Source organism: Panthera uncia, assembly GCF_023721935.1.
Source record: "Panthera uncia isolate 11264 chromosome C1 unlocalized genomic scaffold, Puncia_PCG_1.0 HiC_scaffold_4, whole genome shotgun sequence".
NCBI classification, from domain to species: Eukaryota; Metazoa; Chordata; class Mammalia; order Carnivora; family Felidae; genus Panthera; species Panthera uncia.
The window spans coordinates 63878935-63903433 of NW_026057585.1; the positions used below are offsets into that span (position 1 = coordinate 63878935).

The 24499-nt window shown below is 36.2% G+C and overlaps 1 protein-coding gene across 7 annotated transcripts in view; it reads right to left on the reverse strand.

Annotated features, from left to right (window-relative positions):
- OSBPL9 (oxysterol binding protein like 9) overlaps positions 1 to 24499 on the reverse strand; it is a 200845-nt gene that overhangs the window by 75202 nt on the left and 101144 nt on the right. For all 7 annotated transcript variants that reach the window (XM_049617196.1, XM_049617194.1, XM_049617192.1 and 4 more), the window contains one exon: positions 7930 to 8006. In XM_049617196.1, coding sequence (XP_049473153.1) covers positions 7930 to 8006 — 77 coding nt within the window. The remainder of the gene's footprint in view (positions 1 to 7929; positions 8007 to 24499) is intronic.

Sequence of the window (24499 nt, forward strand, 5' to 3'; positions counted from 1 at the left end):
CTAACAGTCAGTACCATTTTCACATTGTAAGTAGTGACCCATTTTTACAAGGCAGTATCATTCATCACATTAAATAAATATTAATTTAGATTTTATTGCTTTGTATTTTGTTTGTATTTAACTTGCAATTTTCTTTTGGATGTATAAAATTTTAAATATAATAAGTTTATGCCTAGCTTAATTTTTGCCCACATTAAATAACATGATATATATAATACTTGAAACACTGGAATTTTGGGCTTGCAAGAGTTTTATTTTGTTTTTTTTTTCTAAAATAGGTCCTAGTTTACTGAAGATTATAAACCTTTTTTACATCTGTATGATATCCAGACAAGCTGCTATAATTCACAAAACTTTGCACAGTATAGGTAACACTGCTAAACCTACAGGATGTAGCATCCTATCTTCTTCCAGTGATCAATTCCTTGCTTGGCAATCTCTTGCATTTTGTCTGTACTAAAGCTTACTAGGGCAAATAAACTAAAAGTTTCCCTCCATTAATCAGTTTCAGCAAATATCCACTGAAGGATTCTTACAGGCTAAGAAGAGGGGAGTAAGAAGCTCAACATCCCCTCTGGCCCCTCTTCAAGGAGTATCCTAATTTAGTTGGCTGTAAATACATGCAAAGATAACACAAGCTAACATACAAATTTAGAATGACTAATGGAAATTAAACTACTATAGGAGTTGCAAGGAGAGAAGATTTTAATTGTCTTCTCACATCCTCAGACTACCCTAATTGCAATTTTAAGATACCCACAGAGGAGGGACACCTGGGTGGTTCAGTCAGTTAAATGGCTGACTCTTGCTTTCAACTCAGGTCATGACCTCACCATTCCTGAGTTTGAGCCCCGCAGCAGGCTCCACACTGACAGTGTGGAGGCTGCTTAGGATTCTCTCTCCCTCCCTCCCTCTCTCTCTCTCTCTCTCTGCCCCTCCCCTGCTCATGCGTGCTCTCTCTCAAGATAAGTAAATAAACTTAAAAAAAAAAAAAAAAAGATACCCACAGAGAAGCAGGGAAAACAGGAAAAGAGAAAAGATAGAAGGAAAGGGAAAAGGTACAAGAGATGCTAGATGAATTTACAGTTAATCAGAATAAAAGGAAGAATGGAACTAATATTTATGAATACCTTCTACATACAAGGTATAATATATTAGAGATATTATAAATCTGAACACGACTTTATTGAGGCTTTATACTTACCTTTAAAGATCAGCTCAGACTTAAAAGAAATTAAGTACTTACTAACCCACATTATACAGCTAGTAAGAGGGCAGAGCCAGGACCCAAGTCTTGATAAGCCTAACTCTACAGATTTTCTACTATAATATACTGCTTCTTAAACCATATTCAAGTTAGACGGTGCCTAGTGGGCTAGGCACATAGGTGCTATGATAAAAATACTATCAAAAAGATAGGTTTGCTCTCACCTCATGAAACTTATAATCTCAAATGGGAGATGAATTAAACAATAATGTATTATTAAAAGAGATAATGCATGTAAAGCCCACATAGTTCCTGGCACATAAGAAATGCTCAAATATTAGTTGCTACTGTTATTACTACATACCAGAATGTTATATGGACCACAAAGGAGGGGAAATTACAGCAGAGGTTAAAGAGGTAAGAGAGTACTTTTTTTCCTCCATGTTTGGATATTTATTCAGCAACTAAATCAGCAGGTGGTTTCATGGAATAGATGTAAAATAAGGAGAAAAAGAAATTAATGTGTATTCCTTAGAATATGGGGACATGCATAACTGCTGAATTAGATATTTTCTTCCTATCTAATAAATTTGGGTGCCAGAAGTATGGTTAGAGCTATCCTAAGTCAGGGCAATGGAAAGGGGCCTTAGCAGGAGTGGCTGTTACAACTAGAGTTTGTTGTGTTAAAGATGCATGAGCTTCCCAGGGATCAGGTTAGTAAGGTAGAAGGATAATGGAATCCTCCTTAAGATGGCTACTTTCTACCACAATGAGACTCAGAATTAAGAATTAAAAGAATGTTAAATGTTCTGCCAAAAATAGAAACTGGGGTGTGAAGGGAGCAAGTGGTTAGTCAGAGAGCAAATAACAAAATGCCTGTGTCAATGAACTGTGTAGCATGGGATGTCCCAATGGGAGGATGTCCAAAGAATTCCCTGATGAACTCCAATTTATTTATTTTTTATTTTTTTAATATATGAAATTTATTGTCAAATTGGTTTCCATACAACACTCAGTGCTCATCCCAAAAGATGCCCTCTTCAATACCCATCACCTACCCTACCCTCCCTCCCACACCCCATCAACCCTCAGTTTGTTTTCAGTTTTTAAGAGTCTCTTATGCTTTGGCTCTCTCCCACTCCCAATTTAAAAAATCTAATATTTAGGCACGTGGCACACATAAGTCACCAGTCATATAAGACTTGGCCTATTTTTTTTCCTATACTCCCTTTTCATATCCTTGCCCTAACTCAGAAGGAAGACCTATGAAGAAGACAGAAGACAAGTGAAAAAAAATGAATCCTTTCCATTGTCCCAATAATACAAGTTCCTCAGTCCTCAGTTGGAGTTATCAGGCAAACTATGAGTTGAATAAGAAATTAAAGTTTTGTTACAGGGCTGAATTAGAATTTCTTAACCTAAAACAGTTTTAAAATCCAAAATAAGACTTATTCTTGTAACTGACCAGAAAGCTATGAATATGCTCAAGCTCAAGCAGTCAGACATGGGGAGGGAATATATGGCAGAGCAATTTTTTTTTTTTTTTTAGTACTGGTTTCAGGAGTAGAATTCAGTGGTTCATCAGTTACATATAAAAGCCAGTGCTCATCACAAGTGCACTCCTTAATGCCCACCTCCCCTCCAGCAACCCTGAGTTTGTTCCCTATAGTTAAGTCTCTTATGGTTTGCCTCCCTCTGTTTTTATCTTATTTTTCCTTCCCTTCCCATATGTTCATCTGTTTCTTTTATTAAATTCCACATGAGTGAAATTATATGGTGCTTATCTTTCTCTGATTTATTTTGCTTAGCATAATACACTCTAGTTCCATCCACATTGTTGCAAATGGCAAGATTTCATTCTTTTTGATGCCTGAATAATATTCCACTGTGTGTGTGTGTATATATATATACATGTATATACATACATATATATACATGTATATATACACATATGTATACATACATACATACATACATATACATGTATATATACACATATGTATACATATATACATATGCATATATACATGTGTATACATATATACACATGTATATATACATATGTATATATGTATACACATGTATATATGTATACATATGTATATACATGTATATACATGTATACATGTGTATATATGTATATATATACATGTATACATGTATATACATATATATACAATATACACATACACACATACATATATGTGTGTGTGTGTGTGTGTGTGTGTGTGTGTGTGTGTGTCTTTTTTGTCCATTCATTAGCTAATGGACATTTGGGCTCTTTCCGTAATTTGGCTACTGTTTACAGTGCTGCTATAAACACTGGGGTGCATTTGCCCCTTCAAATCAGTATTTTTGTATCCTTTAGATATATACCTAGTAGTGTAATCATTGGGTCATAGGGTAGTTCTATTTTTAACTTTTTGAGGAAACTCCATACTGTTTTCCAGAGTGGCTACATGAGACTACTTTTTATTACAGTGATAAGAAAGAGATGAAATGAAGAGGTAATATGTGCATTGGGTCTTGAATGACTGGAATTAATCTTTCAGAGGCAAATTTGAGGACTAAGGATGGTGAGGACTTAGAGTAGCATGAGTAGAAGCATGGAACCAGAAAAGATTTCTATGCGGAGCATCAGATACATGTAGGATCAGCAGGTGGAAAGGTAGGTTGGGGTCAAATTAAAAAGAGACAGAAATCCCCTAATAAAGTTTTACTTCATCCTACAGGCAAATGTAAGTAATTAAAGGTTTTTCACAGTTATTGATACCTTAAGGTCTTTTATTAAAGGTGCTCTTTTATAAGATGAAGAGAATAAATTCAGGAATATTACAAGGGTACCAGAAATAGAGTTAGCAAGATGCAACTTACATGGTAGTCAAAGTGAGAAGAGGAGTATGAGCGATTCTATTAAAAAGAAAAGACACTGGGGTGCCTGGCTGGCTCAGTTAGTAGAGCATCCAACTCTTGATCCCAAGGTCATGAGTTCAAACCCTACAATGGGCATGGAGCCTACTTTAAAAAAAAAAAAAAAAAAAAAGGACAACACACACACACACAGTTTGGCAGGTGGGAAGTTATCACCTAAGAGGACTCTCAACTCTGAAACTTCAATGGCTCAGAGAGTAACACTGTCATTAACAGAAACAGAAAAATGGGATAAAGAGATGGGTTTGAGGAAGAAGGAGATGACAAGCTCAGATTTAGCCATGTTGAGGTTGAGTTCCAGGGGGACATCTAACTGGCAAAATCCAAAAGGAAAGAGTGTAGGACTAAAACCAAATATGAAAAGATATATATAAAAACGGGTGGGTGAGAGGTAAGGAGAAGTCACCTACATAAAAGTTTTAGATGAATCCATGAAAATGGTGAGGGCTACTGGAGGCAGAGGGAGTAAGGTCATAGTCTCAAAGGAAACATCATACATTCAAGAGGATGGATGTAGTATTAACTCTGAGAAAGTAAGCATATTTTTCTTTGAAATATGCAAAGCAGAGAAAGAAAGTATAGGTGAAATCACTAAGAACTATTGCAGTGAGACCTTTTTCTATAAAGAAGGGAGCAGGCTGTGTTAGATACTGCACACTTTAAAGATTTCACTGTGGGGATTTAATTGAAAATCAAGGAGTCAATAAGAAGACTGTTAAATAGAAATCCAATTACAGTTAGACAAAATTTAAATACAGCCATCTCAATTTTGTGACCCCTAATAGTACTAGAGGCTGACAAACCAAACAATGGGGGCCTTGGGGAATGGAAACCAGAATGGTACACAGCACAAAACATCAAGTGACAAAAAATTCTAAGGGTGATAGCAAAATCAGTGCTTGAGAAGCAGGCATAAGGTCTACATGGGAGGATGACATAAGCAAAATTAGGTATTAAATGGCCAGAAAAAACGAAGTAGAGCTCAGACCAAAATAAGAAAAGTTCAGAAGAAGTAAAGTGATAGAGGGTAAAGGTAAGAAAACTGTGGTCAAAGAGAAAACACTTTTAAATTCAATATTATGGAGGTAGTGCAGCCCTCAGTAACAACAAGGCCAAACCAGTATCACTTAATGGCTAAAGTAGAGATGAAATTCAATGGAAAAAGAAGACATGTAAAGCCTTTTCCTGTGACCATTTGCAAGAGAGTTCCATGAGTGCCTACTCCATAGTGCCTAATAGTACACTATACATCTCAAAGTACTTGATAAACAGCAATGGAAAAGCAACCTATACATCATCTGTTTCTTTGTTAATTCTTTCAATTATTTTTCATCTAACTAACAGTTACTAAGCACTCTTTAGAATGTCAGTCAGGTACTGGGAGTAAAAATGGTGAGAGTAGTTGCTGTGTTAGTAATAGCAGCTAACATTTATCAAGTTCTCACTATAGCTAGGAATGATTACAACAAATTTGCATTTAACTAATTTAATCATCAAAACAACTCTATAAAGGTAGGTACTTTTATTGTTTTCATTTTATAGATGAGGACAGTGGAACTCAGACTAAGTTCAATGTAAAGAGTTAAACCTAAGTGGTGGCACTGAGATACAGACCAAGACATTCTGGCTCCAGAGTCAAGTTCTTCACCACACTTCACTATCTCTGGGAGGAAAATCTTTACTTTTTTGCCAATCAAATTAACATTTACTTACATATTTCTAAATGTCCTATCTTATGCATACATAAACTTTATTTAAAAATATATATTCTCTTGTATTACATGTATTTTAAAATATCAAAGCTATCAGAGTCTAAGACTTTAAAATTTTTCTTTTCTTCTTGTTACTTCTTCTGAGTGAAAACTCAGAAATTCCAAAAATGGATCAAACTAGGTACCCGGCCTTCAGGAGTCTGCATCCTAACTGGGGAAGCTGGAGTAACACATACTTTAAAAGATAAACAAAAAACAAAACAAACAAAACAAAACAAAACAAAAAAATATATATACATATATATATCATGAGGACTTAGTGAATTGTGCGACAAGTATGGCATTCGAAGGAAAGAGATCATTTTGAGTTTGGGGGATGGGTAGAAAGGGGTCAGTCAGGGGAGGCTCCACAGAAGAGATCAGTTCTGAACTGGGCTTTAAAGAAAAGCCATGGTATATAAAAGCAGAGTGGAGGCAGATGGCATTTCAGAGAGGAGAGAAAACATAATGTGCAAGAATGTGGAGACCAGAAATGAAAAGATGCGTTCAGAGGAAATTAAGTAAACAGCAGCAGCACTCTAGTAAAAAGTTGACATAGAGGTATAATGGTAGAAATGTCTAGAAAGGCAAGTTGAGAACAGATCACAGAGGGACTTGAACTGAATGTCAGTTTCACCAACCATGGAGGGAATCTCATCGCTGCATTCAGGTTAATAGGATTCTTAAAACACTTGTCTTCCTACTGAATCACAAATTTCCTAAAATGATGTCACAGTCATTTATAAAACTGCCTAAAAGCAAGCCTTCAGAAATTATGAAATTGCTTTTAAAAAGCATAGCTCAAAGAATAACTTACAGATCTCCTAGTTCAACTCCATATTCATTCTTATAATCTCTTAATAGCCACATCCTTGAATAATGTTTTTTAAGCCTCTATTTGAACAGTTTCAGGTGATGGGGAGTTTCCACCTTGTAGGACCTGCAATGCCCTATATACCACTTTGTATAATCAAGCCAGTTCCTGGTACAGGACAAAAATCAGTAGAGAAAAAGAGTTATTAAATATCAGTTTTCTACAACTTGACCCTATAAATCAAAATAATTAAAACAAAATCCTCCAATGCCATAATATAAGCTCCTTCATTTAAGAATGAACTTGGAAAACTATCTGCAGTATGGTGGAGTAAACATTTGTTGTTTTTGTCATCTATCATCTTTTTTCCCCACTATGACTTTGCTTGGTGGGCACCATCTTCTACCCTATAAGCAATATGTTTCTGGTGAAGCAGGTAACAGCCCAGCTCCAGGAGTGAAAGATGTGACTGTGAAATTGTGATTGGTCAGGATTAAGAAAATGACTGGAGATAAGGTGATCAGCACTAATCCTATTGGTCTTACTATGGTCCAGAAAGAACAATAACCTTCTGTGGAATTGGGAGTTCCTACAATATTTTCCTGATAGTATGTTGTACATCTCAACAATGGGAGGCTGAAATTGCTACAACAAAAAGAACTTATCTAAAAATAAAGGCACTCCAGAAGAAATGAGGCCTAGAAATAGAAATGGTGGATTTGGGTCCTCATGACATTAAGTGCCTACTTCAAACCACATTTCAGCCAGATTTACATTTTTCTTAAACCCAATTTGTCTTTTTTTTCCTTTTACTTTCACCCCAAAGAGTACTACTTAACACATATGGTAACTGCCAAATCCAGTAACAAGAAAAGTAGGTCAACTCATCAGTACTTATGTATTATTATACATTACTGCATAATTTAGTTGTATCAATAACCAATCATAGATACTAAATTTAAAAATGATCTGGTACATATTAACACAGCATTTCACATTGAATATGGCCTTGAACTGTCTTATTTCTAAGTAAAAATCAGTATTTTACCCCATAGAAAGCAGAAGAAAAGGAATATACCTTTACTAATATAACACTATAAAGGCAAGAATAAGCAACTCAGAAATAAGAAATTTTCATTATATCATATCACAGTTATTTTAAAAAAAACAGAAAGTAAACAAACAAAAACTAACGAACTATCCAGAAGCTATGTAAAGACTCTTACTTGAAGCTGAAGAGTATGTCTAAGAATTGTTTCTTCTAAGGCATGGATCCACTTCTCTCGCTCATCAGCATCGCGAGCTGAAATAAAATATTATAAAAATTAAACTGCTAATTTCTACAAGATAGTTTCATGTTTTAAAGTAAAAATTTTAAACCTCAATACTAATAGGAGAGGTTTTAGTTGTGCCATTTTCTTAATAGGTTCATCTTCCTATCCTTTCTAAACATGCAATCCACTTGCAGCAATTTATAACAAAGGGAATAATTATGGTCAGTAATAGCAAGCTACACTTCACTGAGAACAACTAGAAAAGCTGGAAAAATTACTAAAAAATAATTGATTGGAGACAATAGAAAATAACAAGGTAATAAAGAAATAACAGGCCAAAGTCTAAAAGACAAACATCTAGAAGATAAGCCTTATATTGAAGGCCACTTTTCTCCTTATAAATTCCACCAAAGGAGTAGTAGACTGAGCAACGTACTTAAAAGCTTTGTCAGTATGTTTGGGCAGGAGCTGTATGGGAACTCTATGTATTTTCTGCTTAATTTTTCTATGAACCCAGAACCGCTTTAAAAAATAGTCTATTAAAAAAAAAAAAAAAAGCCTTGTCAAGGCAAAAGTTGGAAACCAAGGCCCACCACCAGTGGGGTCTCTAGTAAATAAGTCATGCTTCAATTAGGGTGTCATGGGGCTACACTTAATAGAGGGATTAAGAATAAAACAATTAAATTAACTGCTCAGTTCTGAATGGCAAAGAAAAATCTTCATGCCCAAAATGGATTAAAACAACCCCATGTTATTAGTGACTCTAGGTACCTGGCTAACAAAAGCAAACAAAATCTTTTCTGTAGGAAGATAACATCATTTCAACTGCTGAATCATCTCTATAAATAATTTTTGATACAATGTCTAGCACATAAGTACAGATAGCCAAGTATACAAGGAGACAAAACTATACATTAATGAAAATCAAAAGACAATACAGGGGCATATAGGTGGCTCCGAAGGTTAAACATCCAGCTCTTGATTTCGGCTCAGGTCATGATCTCACAGTCTGTGAGCTCAAGCCCCACATCAGGCTCTGCACTGATGGTGCAGAGCCTGCTTGGGATTCTGTCTCTCTCCCCCACTCACGCTCTCTCTCTTTCAAAATAAATAAATAAACTTAAAAAAACATAATCAGCAAAATTTAAAACTCAGTGGATGAGTTTAACAGCAGAATGAATCAACTAATGAGACAATTAGAGAAATGGAAGAGAGATCAGAAGAAACTTATCAGTATAAAAGACAGTAAGTCAAACAGAAAATATTTTCAAAAAGGTAAGCAGGGCGCCTGGGTGACTCAGTCGGTTAAGCTTCTGACTTCGGCTCAGGTCATGTTCTCACTGTTTGTGAGTTCGAGCCCTGCATCGGGCTCTATGCTGACAGCTCAGAGCCTGGACCCTGCTTTGGATTCTCTGTCTCCCTCTCTCTCTTCCCCTCCCCCACCCACGCTCTCTTTCTGTCTCTCAAAAATAAATAAATGTTAAAAAAAAATTTTTTTTAAAGCTAAGCAAGCAATTGAGCTAAACTCTCAAACAATGCTAGCCAAAAGACAACAGAGTACTATATTTAATGGATAAAAGAAAATAGCTTCCAATCTAGAATTTGGTGAACGTCCTTCAGGAACTAAGATGAAATAAAGTCATTTTCAGACCAAAAAAACTAAAAATTTGTCACCAGCAGACACTCATTAAAGAAAATTTGAGGGGCACTTGGGTGGCTCAGTCAGTTGAGAATCCGACTCTTGATTTCAGCTCAGGTCATCATCTCACAGTTTGTGAGATCAAGCCCCATGCCAAGGTCTGCCCTGACAATGTGGAGCCTGATTGGAATTCTCTCTTCCCCGCCCCTCTCTCTGCCCCTTCCTCTCCCTCCCTCTCTCTCTCTCTAAATAAACTTAAAAAAAAAAAAAAGAAAAAGAAAATTTGGAAAGGTATTCTCCATGCCTACATGGATAATGTCTGATGGAAGATGGTAGAAGCAGGAAAGAATGGAGTCACAAAAATGGTAAGTATATTAAACCATAAGAAACCTAGGAATAAACCTAACCAAAGAGGTGAAAGACTGGTACTCTGAAAACTATAAAACACTGATGAAAGAAATTAAAAAGGACACAAAGAACTGGAAAGACATTCCATGCTCATGGATTAGAAGAACAAATATTGTTAAAATATTTACACTACCCAAAGCAATCTACACATTTAATGCAATCCCTCTCAAAATACCATAAGCATTTTTCACAGAGCTAGAACAAACAATCCTAAAATTTGTATGGAACCACTAAAGACTCTGAATAGTCAAAGCAACCTTGAAAAAACAAAGCAAAGCTGGAGGTATCACAATTCTGGACTTCAAGTTATATTACAAAGCTGTAGTGATCAAACAGTATAGTATGGTACTGGCATAAAAACAGAAACATAGATCAGTGGAACAGAATAGAAAAGTCAGAAATGAACCCACAACTATATGGTCAATTAATCTTTAACAAAGCAGGAAAGCATATCCAATAGGGAAAAGACAGTCTCTTCAACATATGGTGTTGGGAAAACTGGACAGCAACATGGAAAAGAATGAAACTGTACCACTGTTTTACACCATACACAAAAATAAATTCAAAATGGATTAAAGACCTAAATGTGAGACATGAAACCATTAAACTCCTAGAGAAGAACACAAGCAGTAATCTTTTTGACATCAGCCATAGCAAGTTCTGACTAGATACGTCTCCTGAGGCAAGGGAAACAAAAGCAAAAATAACTATTGGTACTTCATCAAAATAAAAAACCTCTGCACAGTGAAACAATCAACAAAACTAAAAGGCAACCTATGGAATGGGAGAAGATATTTGCAAATGACATATCTGATAAAGGGTTAGTATCCAAAATTATAAAGAACTCAACAAACTCAACACCTAAAAAACAAATAATCCAATTAAAAAGTGAGTGGAAGACATGAATAGACAATTTTCCAAAGAAGACATCCAGATGGCTAACAGACACATGGAAAGATGTTCAACATCACTCATAATCAAGAATACAAGTCAAAACCACAATGAGATAGCACCTGACACCCATCAGATGACTAAAATCAGTAACACAAGAAACAACAGGTGTTGACAAGGAAGTGGAGAAAGGGGAACCTTATTATACTATTGGTGAGAATGCAAACTAGTCCAGCCACTCTAGAAAACAGTATGGACGTTCCTCAAAAAAGTTAAAAATACAACTACCCTATGATGCAGCAATTGCACTATTAGGTATTTACTCATTCAAAGGGATACATGTACCCCAATGTTTACAGCAGTATTATCTCCAACAGCCAAACTATGAAAATAGCCCAAGTGTCCATCAACTAATGAATGGATAAAGAAAATGTGGAATAGATATACAATGGAATATCATTCAGCCATAAAAATGAAATCTTGCCAGAATGATGTGGATGGAGCGACAGTATATTATTATGCTAAGAGAAAAGAGAAAGACAAATACCATATGATTTCACTCATATGTGGAACTTAAGAAACAAAACACATGAGCATAGAGAAAAAGAGGGAGAGAGGGAGGCAAATCAAGAAACAGACGTAACTATAGAAAACAAACTTATGGTTACCAGAGGGGAGGAGGGTTGTGGAATGGGTTAAATAGGTGATGGGGATCAAAGAGGGCACTTGTGATGAGCACTGGCTGTTGTATAGAAGTGTTGAACCACTAAATTGTACACCTGAAACCAGTATTACACTGTATGTTAACTAACTGGAATTTAAATAAAAACCTAAAAAAAAAAAAAAGAAAGAAAGAAACAGTTAAAAAATGGTAAGTACATTGGGGCGCCTGGGTGGCTCGGTTGGTTAAGCGGCCGACTTCGGCTCAGGTCATGATCTTGTGGTCCGTGAGTTCAAGCCCCGCGTCAGGCTCTGTGCTGACAGCTCAGAGCGTGGAGCCTATTTCAGATTCTGTGATTCCCTCTCTCTGACCCTTCCCCATTCATGCTCTGTCTCCTTCTGTCTCAAAAATAAATAAACGTTAAAAAAAATAAAAAATAATAAAAATTTTAAAAATGGTAAGTACATGGGCAAAACTAAATGCATATTGACTACATAAAATAATAATACCTTGTGAAGTTAAATACATATAAAATTAAATACAAACAACTGCAAATAAAGTAGGAAAGAGAAAATGGAGTTAAAGAATTCTAAAGTTCTGCATTGTTTGGAAAGAAGATAAAATTACCAATTAACATTAGATTTTGATAACTGAAAGATTTATGTTGTAATTTTTAGAGTAATCACTATAAGGTTAAGTGTTTAACTTCCCACATAATAAATAAAAAAATCAGTAATGAAAAATAATCCAAAAATTTACAAGAAAGAAAAAAAAGAAACAAAATATAAGACAAAAAGAAAACATATGGTAAAATGGTAAAATTTTAACCCTAAAACACCAATAAATAAATTAAGTATAAATGAAGTATGTAAATGTTCCAATTAGAAAAAGAAGAATTTTTAAACAAGATTTTATGACACAAGAGATACTCATTAAATATAAGGATACAGAAATATTAAAAATAGGAGTATAAAAAAAGACAGACCATAGAAATACTAACTCTAAAAAAGTTGATATTATTCAAATCACACAAAATAGACTTTACCAGAAGATCAAGAGGCTCACTTTGCAAATGCAACAGAATTTATCATCAAGAAGATACAATAAATATAAATTTATATGTAGCTAATAATATGTATTCAAAAATATATGTATATGGCAAAAACATATAGAATATAAGGAAAAATAGACAAAACACCACCATCATAGTGGCAGATTTTAATATAACTCATTCATCTCCCAATTAGATGAAGCAGACAAAAAATTAGTAAGCATCTAGAAAATATGAATAATCCCTGATGAATAAACTTGATCCAATGGACATACATAGAGCACTACACACAACAAATGTGAAATAGACATTCTTTTCAAGCACACACAGAATATTTCTAAAAACTGACCATATAGCAGCTCTTCCAACAATAGCCAGATTATGGAAAGAGCCTAAATGCCCATCAACTGATGAATGGATAAAGAAGATACGGTTTATATATACAATGGAATACTACTTGGCAATGAGAAAGAATGAAATCCTGCCATTTGCAACAACATGTATGGAACTGGAGGGTATTATGCTAAGTGAAGTAAGCCAGAGAAAGACAGATACCATATGTTCTCATGTGGAGCTTGAAAAACTTAACAGAAGACCATGGGGCGGTGGGGCGGTGGGGGGGAGGGGAGGGAGGGGAGGGAAAGGGAAGGGAAAAAATAGTTTCAAACAGAGAGGGAGGCAAACCATAAGAGACTCTTAAATGCAGAGAACAAACTGAGGGTTGATGGGGGGGGGGGGAACAGGGGAGGGGGTAAGTGGGTGATGGGCATTGAGGAGGGCACTTGTTGGGATGAGCACTGGATGTCGTATGTAAGCAATGACTCACAGGAATCTATCCCCAAAACCAAGACAAGAAAAGAATAAGGAACTGCCATAACTAAATGTAATGCAGGATCTTGGATTGAATCCTGGAAGAGAAAAGGAACATTAGAGGAAAAATCAAATGAGCTCTGTGTTTTAATTAAAAGCATTGTACCAAATGAGTGGAAGATTCAGCTCAGGACATTAGAGCCTGAGCAAGATGAGGAGGGCACACGGTCTTAACCCCTTATCAACAAGGGATACATTCCAAGACACCCAGTGGATGCCTGAAACCATGGACAGTAATGAACCCTATATATACAGTGTTTTTTCCTATACATACTTATGATAAAGTTTATTTATAAATTAGTAAGAGATCAGTAATTAGTAAGAGATTAACAACAATAACTAATAATAAATAGAACAATTATAACAATATACTGTAATAAAAGTTATGTGAATGTGGCCTGTTTCTCACATACATGAATGCTCTTAAAATATATATATATCTATTTTTAATATTGTTTATTTATTTTTGAGAGAGAGAGAGAGACACAGAGAGTGAGTTGGGGGAGAGGCAGAGGGAGGCAGAGAGAGAGGGAGACACAGAATCCGAAGCAGGCTCCAGGCTCTGAGCTGTCAGCACAGGGCCTGACGCGAAGCTCAAACTCATAGACTGCGAGATCGTGACCTGAGCCAAAGTCAGATGGTTTACTGACTGAGCCACCCAGGCGCCCCTTAAAATATCTTAATGTACTGTACTCACCCTTCTTCTTGTGATGATGTGAGATGATAAAATGTCTATGTGATGAGATAAAGTGAAGTAAATTAATACAGGCACTATGAAGTAGCATTAGGCCATTACTGACTTGGCAATATGTTAGAAGGATCATCTGCTTCCAGAACACAGTTAACTGTGAGTAATTAAAACCGCAGAAAGCAAAACTGCGCATGAAGGGGCACTACTGTACATCATACCAATGGACAATGTGGCATGAGGCATCAAAGCCCAAAACAGGATGAAGAGGGAATCTACACAGTGGAAGAGTCCAGCATGAAGAGTCAGAAGACAAGAAAGGTAAAGAGGGAGTCCACATTGCAGAGGACAGAGTCAAGTGGGCACAAGGTTTCCAAGGCTGGGTGGAGTAAGGATGATATTCACACAAAGCAGGTAATGATAGGAACTACATACAGGAGGATTGGCCAAGTAAGTAAACACAACAAGGATAAAGGATTTCTCACTGTTGGAAAATAGTGTTACAAATAATGTAAGCGAGAAAACCAGAATGATTTCTGGGGTGTGAGACTGGAAATGGAGGTATCGGTATGAACTCATGGTTTTGGATATATAAATAAATACATATGGAAATATGGACATGGATGCACATGCATGTATATAACATTTACATGTTTCTTAGCTATGAGAGAACCTGGGTCCCATGACACCTAACAGCGCCAAATACACCTAAAACCAGGTATTGATTTCTGAAAGCCATTCTCCTTTCAAAGGTACCAGGGCTTCTTGGAAAAATGGTTGATTATAGAACTAGGAAGGAAGGGAGAAAATAAGCCTAGAATCCTTTTTTCTTTTGTGTGTGTGTGTGTGTGTGTGTGTGTGTGTCTGTCAGAAAGTATGCAAGGAAATGCTTTTTTGTGCCAGAAAGTAAGGAAATACTCAGAGAATTATAGGGACATGTCAAAAAGAATACAGAAGTCAGCTTAAAGGGAATTCTAGTGGCCAAACTGAGGGCAATTTAAGCATCAAAATAAATAATGATAGTAAAGAATTATAGTCTGTTGATTAAAACAAGATACTATGTTACTACTGATATATAAATATATATATACATATATATGTATATGTACATATATGTATACACACACACACACACACACACACACACACACACTGAAAGTTTGATGAGGAATGGGATATTGGCATAGCTTCAAAATACTTCCCCACAAAATATTAACTAAGTTGGGAAAAAGATTAAATTTAACAACAAAAGCCTGGCAATACCTTAATGAGATGATTAAAGTAAATGTCATCAGTAATGGGATATATTGAAACCCTGTGATAAGAACACAGAATCATGTCTGTGATCTTTGAGTCAAAGATAGGTAATCTGAATCAAATTATAAAGAAACATCAGAAAAAAACAAACTGGGGGACATTCTACAAAATAATTAGCCTATAACCTTTAAAAGTGTCAAGGTCAGGGGCGTCTGACTGGTTCAATCATTGGAGCATGAGACTCTTGGGGTTGTGGGTTCAAGCCCCACAATGGGTATAGAGATTACTTAAAAATAAAATCTTTAAAGAAAAAGTGTCAAGATCATAAAAGTCAAGGAAAGGAAAGACTGTGGAACCATTCCAGACTGAAGGAGACTAAAGAGACATGATAACTAAATGTAAAATGTGATGCTGAACCAGATCCTCTTGCTATAAAGGACTTTATTGGGACAACTGGAAAAGTTTGAACAGAGTCTAAGGATTAGAAAGCATTAAGGCATCAATGTTAATTTCTTGATTTTAATGGTTGTATAGTATGTATAGAGGAAAACTTCCTTATTTGCAGGAAATATTTAAAAAAGCAGGGGTGATGGGACATTCAATTAGCAACTTTCAGTTTGGGAGGAGGATTGTACTGTACTTGCAACTTTTCTGTAAGTATAAGATTGAATCATATTTTAAAAATAATATTTAAAATTATGATAAATCAAAGAAAACATAAATAAATGGAAATATTTCTTCAGGGACTGTAAAATTCAATACTGCAACCTATTCAAATTAATCTATAGATTAAATGCAAAGCAAATTAAAATTGCAAAAGGCATTTTCAAACTTTGTCAAGTTGATTCTAAAATACAAAATGGTACAAAAGATAAAGAATAGGAAAGGCTTCCTGGAAAAGAGAGAGAAGGTTTACTGTATCAAATATAGAGTAATAAAGAAAATGTGGTATTAGAGCAAGGCTATATAAACACACCAAGGAAACAGAACAGAGCCCAGAAAAAGGCCCACTCATATATATAAACACTTGATTTGTGACAAATGTGGCACCTAAGAGCAGTTAGGAACAATCTTTCAATATATAATTGTAGGACAATATGGGAAAAAAAGAAACCTGACCATACCTTTACTACACACAAAAATTAATTCCAGGAGATTGCTTTATTCTTAACTGTGAAAGAACAACAAAGCTTCCAGAAGATAGAACAGGAGAATATCATCATAATTTGGGGATAGAAAAAAAGCTTCTTAAACAGGATACAGAACTAATTACAAAGAAAATGACTGATAAATTTAACTACATCAAAGTTAAGAATTTTGGTTCATCAAAAGACATCATTTAGAGAATGTCATAATAAGCTACTGTGACATACAGAGTTAAAGAACATGGACTCTAGGTTCAAACCTGAGCTTTGCTAGTTATTAACCATATAATTTGCAACAAATTATAAGCCTCAGTATTCTCATTTGTAAAATGACAGTAATAGTATCTACCACAAAGGGTTATTTCGGAGATTAAATGAGTTAATACAAATACAACACTTGGACAGGTAAATGACATAAAGTGCTCAATAAGCATTAAATTATTACTATCAAACTGTTGAGCATTAATTATGATCTGGCCCTGATTTCAAGGAGTTCAAAATCTAGTAAAGAAAGATTTGTATTTAACTATATGAATACATGGCTTATGCCCACCACCCGCCCTGCCCCCACACACAAAGGAAGTGAATAAAAAATCAGGGAAGAGCTCCTTGAGGAGTTACACCCTAAAGAGTAAGAATTAGTTTGTTAAGTAGAGAGGATAAGTACATCCTGAAAGAGAAAAGAACAATAATAAAGACACTGAGACATGAAAAAGGTATATTTGGGAAACTGGTTTAAATATGTCTAGAACATTGGATTGATTTGGGGAGGAGGAAATGGCAAAAGATTAGGATCCCAGCCCAAGGAGTACAAATAGACTTTATCCTTAAGACAATGGAAAGCCCTTAAAAAGTTCAAGCATGAGAATGACATGGTCCAATTTGCATATTAGGAACATCAGTCTGGCAATGTTGTAGAGAATGAAAAATGGGGCAAAAATTGAGGGGGTCACACCAGTTAGGAAGTGGTTGTACCAGTAAGGCCAGAATTGAGAAATGGTTAGGGCATGACAAGGGGTGTTATTCTCACTGCCATCAGGCCACCAAATGGTAATCATCTTTAAATCTGCCACCTCCTCACAAATGATATCAGATACCAGGTTCATCAGATTCTTCCTTGAGATAGTCCCTCTTTCTATCCTGTCTTTCAATTCCTAGTGACTACATGCTGGTTCAAGCAGTCATACAGTCTTATGTCTGTAAACAAAATATCATCACAAATGTAGTACTGTGTATACTCTGCAACCTCCAACACAGCCTGCACACCTCAGATTGAGCTTATATTGAAATGCTATTTAGGAGTGCCTGGGTGGCTCAGTCAGTTGAGCATCCGACTTTGGCTCAGGTCATGAGCTCATGGCTCATAAGTCAGAGCCCAGTGTCAGGCTCTGTGCTGACAGCTCAGAGCCTGGAGCCTGCTTCAGATTCTGTGTTTCCATCTCTCTCTGCCCCTCTCCACTCATGCTCTCCCTCTCTCTCAAAAATAAACATTAAATTTTTTTTTTAAAAAGAAATGCTATTTCTATTTTTAAAAACCTCAAAATTCGACCATATTCTACAGAATTCACCTAACCTCCCTGTTTAGCAGTAAAATCCCTCCACATCTTCCATTTCATGTTTGTTTTACATGAACCAAACCATCTTCTCAATGACCTTAAAACACTCTAAATTATCTTCATGGAATACTTTTTCCCTCTGTGAACCTTAACATTCACTTTACCCTTCCTTCCATCTACCTAAACATCACATGCCTCAGAATAACTCCTAGTTCTCCTCAAGGAAGTCTTACCTAACTAGTCCAACAGCAGGGATCTCTTTCTCCTTAAATGCCAATGCATCATTCAATTATTCTTTGATCAAGTATTTATTGACTACCTATAAAATTTAATCTTATACTGCCCACACACTGTTTTTTACACTTTTTCATGTGTTTATGTTTTGTCTCTAAGATTTTAGGTTTTCTGACAATATTAACCATAGTGTTTATCACAGTATTAGATATATCCATCCATCTTCCTATCCATCCATCCAACATTTATTTAGTAGCTAGTAAATACCAAGTACTGTTTAGAAACTGGGGATATATATTCAAATAAGACCCAGTCCCTGTTTGTGTAGAACATACACTCCAGTGACAGACAGAAAACATATGCAAACTGACAACCGCTACTATAGAGATGACTGAGTAAATCAGTGTAAGCAGAGTTCAAGGGGTGTACACTTGTGGAGATGAACTCAAGGAAGGCTTGAGCTCATCAAGGAAGCCTTCTAGAGCATGGAGATTAGAGTTGAGTTTTTAAAACTGAGTGAGGGGCGCCTGGGTGGCTCAGTCAGTTAAGCTTCTGACTTCAGCTCAGGTCATGATCTCACAGTTTATGAGTTCAAGCCCTGCATTGGGCTCTGTGCTGACAGCTTGGAGCCTGGAGCTTGCTTCGGATTCTGTGTGTGCGTGTGCGTGTGTGTGTGTGTCTGCCCCTCCCCCACTTGTGTTCTGTCTCTTTCTCAAAAATAAATAAAACTTGAAAAAAAATTTTAACTGAGTGAGAATTAGAGGCAAAGGTGTGGATGTGGAGGGAGGGAGGAGATAGGAAGAAGGAGAGGGAGATGTGAAGGAGGAGAGGGAGAAGGGATGTGTGGTGAGGAAAGCACTGACAAGGGAGGTATTCAAAGGTAAAGAGGGCAGTATAAGCAAAGGTAAACATGTGGCAAATTACTGTATGAACATATAAACTAAGAACCAGAAAATATAGCCCATGCTTTGCTACTTTTTTCCAGTGTTGACCTTAGCAAGTCACTTACACCATCTGAATACTCATTTTAGTATTTTCAAATTAGAGGCTTACTGGTATAAAGATGGGCATATAGACCAATGGAAGAGAATAGAGGACCCAGAAATAAACCCTTGCATGTGTGACCAAATGATTTTTTTAAAAATATAATTTATTGTCAAATTGGCTAACATACAGTGTGTAAAGTGTGCTCTTGGTTTTTGGGGTAGGTTCCTGTGGTTCATCGCTTACATACAACACCCAGTGCTCATCCCAACAAGTGCCCTCCTCAATGCCCATCACCCATTTTCCCCTCTCCTTCACCCCACCATCCACCCTCAGTTTGTTCTCTGTATCTAAGAGTCTCTTATGGTTTGCCTCCCTCCCTCTCTGTTTGTAACTATTTTTCCCTCTTCCTTTCCCCCATGGTCTTCTGTTAAATTTCTGAGGATGCACATATGAGTGAAAACATATGATATCTGTCTCTCTCTGACTTATTTCACTCAGTATAATACCTTCCAGTTCCATCCACGTTGCCACACATGGCAGGATTTCATTCTTTCTCATTGCCATGTAGTTTTCCATTGTATATATAAAACACGTATCTTCTTCATCCATTCATCAGTTGATGGGCATTTAAGGCTCTTTCCATAATTTGGCTATTGTTGGAAGCGCTGCTATAAACATTGGGGTACATGTGCTCCTATAAATCAGCACTCGTGTATCCTTTGGATAAATTCCTAGTAGTGCTATTGCTGGGTCGTAGGGTAGTTCTTTTTTGAGGAACCTCCACACTGTTTTCCAGAGTGGCCGGACCAGTTTGCAGTCCCACCAACAGTGCAAGAAGGTTCCCGTTTCTCTGCAGCCTCGCCAGCATCTGTTGTTTGCTGAGCTGTTAATTTTAGCCACTCTGACCAGTGTGAGGTGGTATCTCAGTGTGGTTTTGATTTGTATTTCCCTGACGATGAGTGACATTGAGCATTTTTTCATGTGTCTGTGGCCAAATGATTTTTGACAAGTGTGCCAACACTATACAGTGGGGAAAAGTCAGTCTCTTCAACAAATGGTGCTGGGATGATTGCATATCCACATTCAAAAGAATGAATTTGGACTCTTATGCCATATGCAAAAAATAACAAAATAGACTAAATATAAGAGCTAAAACTATTAAACTAGAAGAAAACAGAAAGAGAAAGCTTCCAACACTGGATTTGGCAAGGATTTCTTGGATATGACACCAAAGGCCCAGGCAACAAAATGAAAAATTAGACAAATAGAACTACAACAAACTTAAAAATTTCTGTGAAAAGGAAACAATCAAAAGAAAATAAAAGCAACGTACAAAATGGGAGAAAATAATTGCAAATTATATATCTGATAAGAGGTTAATACCCAGAATATATAAGAACTTCTATAACTCAAAAACATAAAAACAGCTTAATTTAAAAAATGGCCCAGGGACTTGAATAGACATTTCTCCAAAGAAGACATACAAGTACTAGCCAATCAGCACATGAAAGGGTACTCAACATCATGAATCATTAGGGAAATTCAGGTCAACACCACAATGAGATATCACCTATCAGGATGGCCACTATCAAAAGAACAAAAAATAGTTTTGATAAGGATTCAGAGAAGTTGGAATCCTTATGCCTTGTTGGTGGGAATATAAAATGGCATAGCCATTATGGAAAACAGTATAAAGTTTCCTCAGAAAATTAAAAATAGAATCATCATATGACCCAGCAATCCCACTTCTGAGTATTTATCCAAAAGAACTCAAAGTAGAATCTCAAAGAGATATTTGCACGACTAGAGCATAACATTATTCACAGCAGCCAAGAGGTGGATGCAACCCACTTGTCATTGACAGATGACTAAAGAAAATGCAAAATATACATGCAACAGAATATTATGCAGCTTTTAAAAAGAAGGAAGTCCTATCACAAGCTACTACATGGATGAATCTTGAGGACATTATGCTAACCAAATTAAGCCAGTCACAAAGGGACAAATACTGCATGATTCTATTCACATGAAATATCTGAAGTAGTCAAAATAATAGAAACAAAGTAAAAATGTGGTTACCAAGGGCTAGAGAGAAGGGGCAGAGGGGGATTAGTATTTAACAGGTATAAAGTCTCAGTGTCACAAAATGAAAAAGTTAGATTTGTTGCACAAAAATGTGAATATATTTAACACTACTAAACTATAGATTTAAAATGATTAAGATGGGGGCGCCTGGGTGGCTTGGTTGGTTGGGCGCCCGACTTCGGCTCAGGTCATGATCTCACGGTCCGTGAGTTCGAGCCCAGCGTTGGGCTCTGTGCCGACAGCTCAGAGCCTGGAGCCTGTTTCAGATTCTGTGTCTCCCTCTCTCTCTGACCCTCCCCCATTCATGCTCTGTCTCTCTCTGTCTCAAAAATAAATAAACGTTTAAAAAAATTAAAAAAAAATAAAATGATTAAGATAGTAAATTTAATGTTATGTGCTTTTTTATGATAATTAGAAATAAAATTGGAAGCTTGGACTAAATCATCCTTTCTAGCTGAAAATTCAATACTCTATTATTCTGACTAACGTAGCTCACTTTCTCCCATTCTCCCATGAGTCAATAAACAAACCTCTACTCTGCTAGATCTAACAGGAAAAATATCTCTGTGTATATGAAGCACCAATAAAATGTCTGGTTATTATTCAACCATAATATATTACCTGTTCATATGAAAAACAAAAACATAATAATGATATACACAATTCACAAATCACCTGCAGAGGCAGCTCTCTAAAAGTGAAATTAAAGCTACACTAATTCTGAGTGAATCCCTGCTAAAAGGGCTCTAAATTTAATAAATTAGTTAAAACAACTTATAAACAGTGTATTATTTTCCCCAAATTTGTAAAGATAGATCAACTCTTCCTCATTTTAAAGTTTATTTATTTTTTAGTAATCTCTACACCCAACATGGGGCTTGAACCCATGACCTGCATATCAAGAGCTGCATGCTCCTCTTACTGAGCCAGCCAAGTGCCCCAACTCTTCCTCTTTTCATAATATTATTTATATACCCAGTTTATATCTAAAATTTCTTCTCTAGAGTCTATGTCTCCTCTTCATTACATTTTTCAAACTCTTTCCATTCTCTAAGCCAGTAGGTTACAAATTTTGTTTGGCTGTGACCCATGGTAAGAAATACATTTTATAACACGACCAGTTCACAAACACACACACATATAAAATTGGAACATTAGTTTCACAAAACAATGTCTGCTCTTACTACATTCCATACACATTGATATTTCCTCTGTGTTGTATTTCACTTTTTAAAAAATGCTGATCTTGGTCCATTAAATAGGATTCACAATCCACTAATGGAGTACTATCCATAGTCTGGAAAACACCACCCTAAGTCACCCAATGTCCACAAAGCTATTGCTTTCTGGTGTCTCTTGGGCAGTGCAGTGTAAAAGCTAAGAAGGTGGAGGCACATGGGTAGCTCAGTCGGTTGAGCATCCAACTTCGGCTCAGGTTCGTGAGTTCGAGCCTTTCATTGGCCTCGCTGCTGTCAGCACAGAATCTGCTTCAGATTCTTGTCCTCTTCTCTCTCTGCCCCGCCCCTACTTGTACGCTCTCACTCTCTCTCTCTCTCTCAAAACTAAACATTAAAAAAAACAAAAAACAACAAAACTAAGAAGGTTGGCTCTGATACCTATTTTTGTCCTTATTCAGCCAGATCTTGAGCAAGTTACTTAAACTCCCTAAGGTTTACTTTTCTTATATATAATCTAAGGATGATAATATTACCTATGGGGATGATAAGTGTAGCTAGACCTTATAAGGCTGTTGTGATGTTTAAATAAGATAATTAGGGGCACCTGGGTGGCTCAGTCAGTTAAGCATCTGACTCTTGAATTCATCTCAGGTTGTGAGATAGAGCCCACATCTGGCTTTTGGCTGACACCACAGAGATTGCTTGGGATTCTCTCTCTCCCTCTCTCTCTGCCCCTCCCTCGTGCAAACATGCTCTCTCTCTCAAAATAAATAAATAAATAAACTTAAAAATAAAAAAAGATAATTAATTTGTATATTTACCATAGTGCCTGACATATACTAAAATATCAATATACTATTCTCACAAATAGCCTCATAAGAAAACAATTCTATTAATAATCTAATAAATGATTAGCCAGAGTAAATACGTCGGGAAGGGATTACTGGTAACTCCTCTAATTCCCAATAATGCCTGGCTTATACAGAAACAATATAAGGTACATAGAAGGAAAAACAATATTCATTAAGTAAAATACTTACATTTTCAGGATTCTATAATCTTATCTCTTTTATTACATATTCACATTTCCTACATTATACATATTTGAAGCAGATTTTAAGACAAGTTTTCAAAATTCCTGTATTTTGCCATTCCTGATGCACTACTTAGGAATCTGTCCTCCTATAGACACATTTTTTTTCTCCATTAAGACATATGACAATTATGAATACATTACTGCCTGTTTGCAAAAGGAAGTGGTTATTTGCCTGTTTTGTAATTGTAGTAAAAAGAAGAATTAGCCTCTAAAATCAGGAAGGTCTCGTTTTCTCTGAAAGTTCTTTTGAAATAAAAACATTACATAAAAAACATGTTTACAAGATTAAGTGCTGAGATACCACTCAAATATCTACTTAGCCCCAATATGTATCAGGTACTGTGTTGGAGGTATAAGCAAGGAGAAGACAATCCATGATCTTAAGTAATTTATTCTCCTGGAAAGTACAATCACTTGGTTGGGTAGACATTGTTGAGTGAGGAGTTATCCTTACCCATTCTGATAACTTCTAATATCTGCTTACTAGAATCCTATTCATTCTTCCGGGCTACACTGAAATGTCACCTTCTCTATGTATATTGCTCATGATAGGAGGACCTACTCTCTCCTTCCTGAAATGTATTAAAATATTTCCAATATTCAGGTAGTATATAAATACATGCCATTTTCAGCCATTGTCTCAGGCATTAGGGGCACAACTTCAAATAATAGTTTATAACTATAGCCCAGCAATAATCAGGGTCCAAATCTACTATTTCCCTACTAACTTCCTGATATACTCCTCCAGGAACCACTATATTTCAGTTACATAGTAC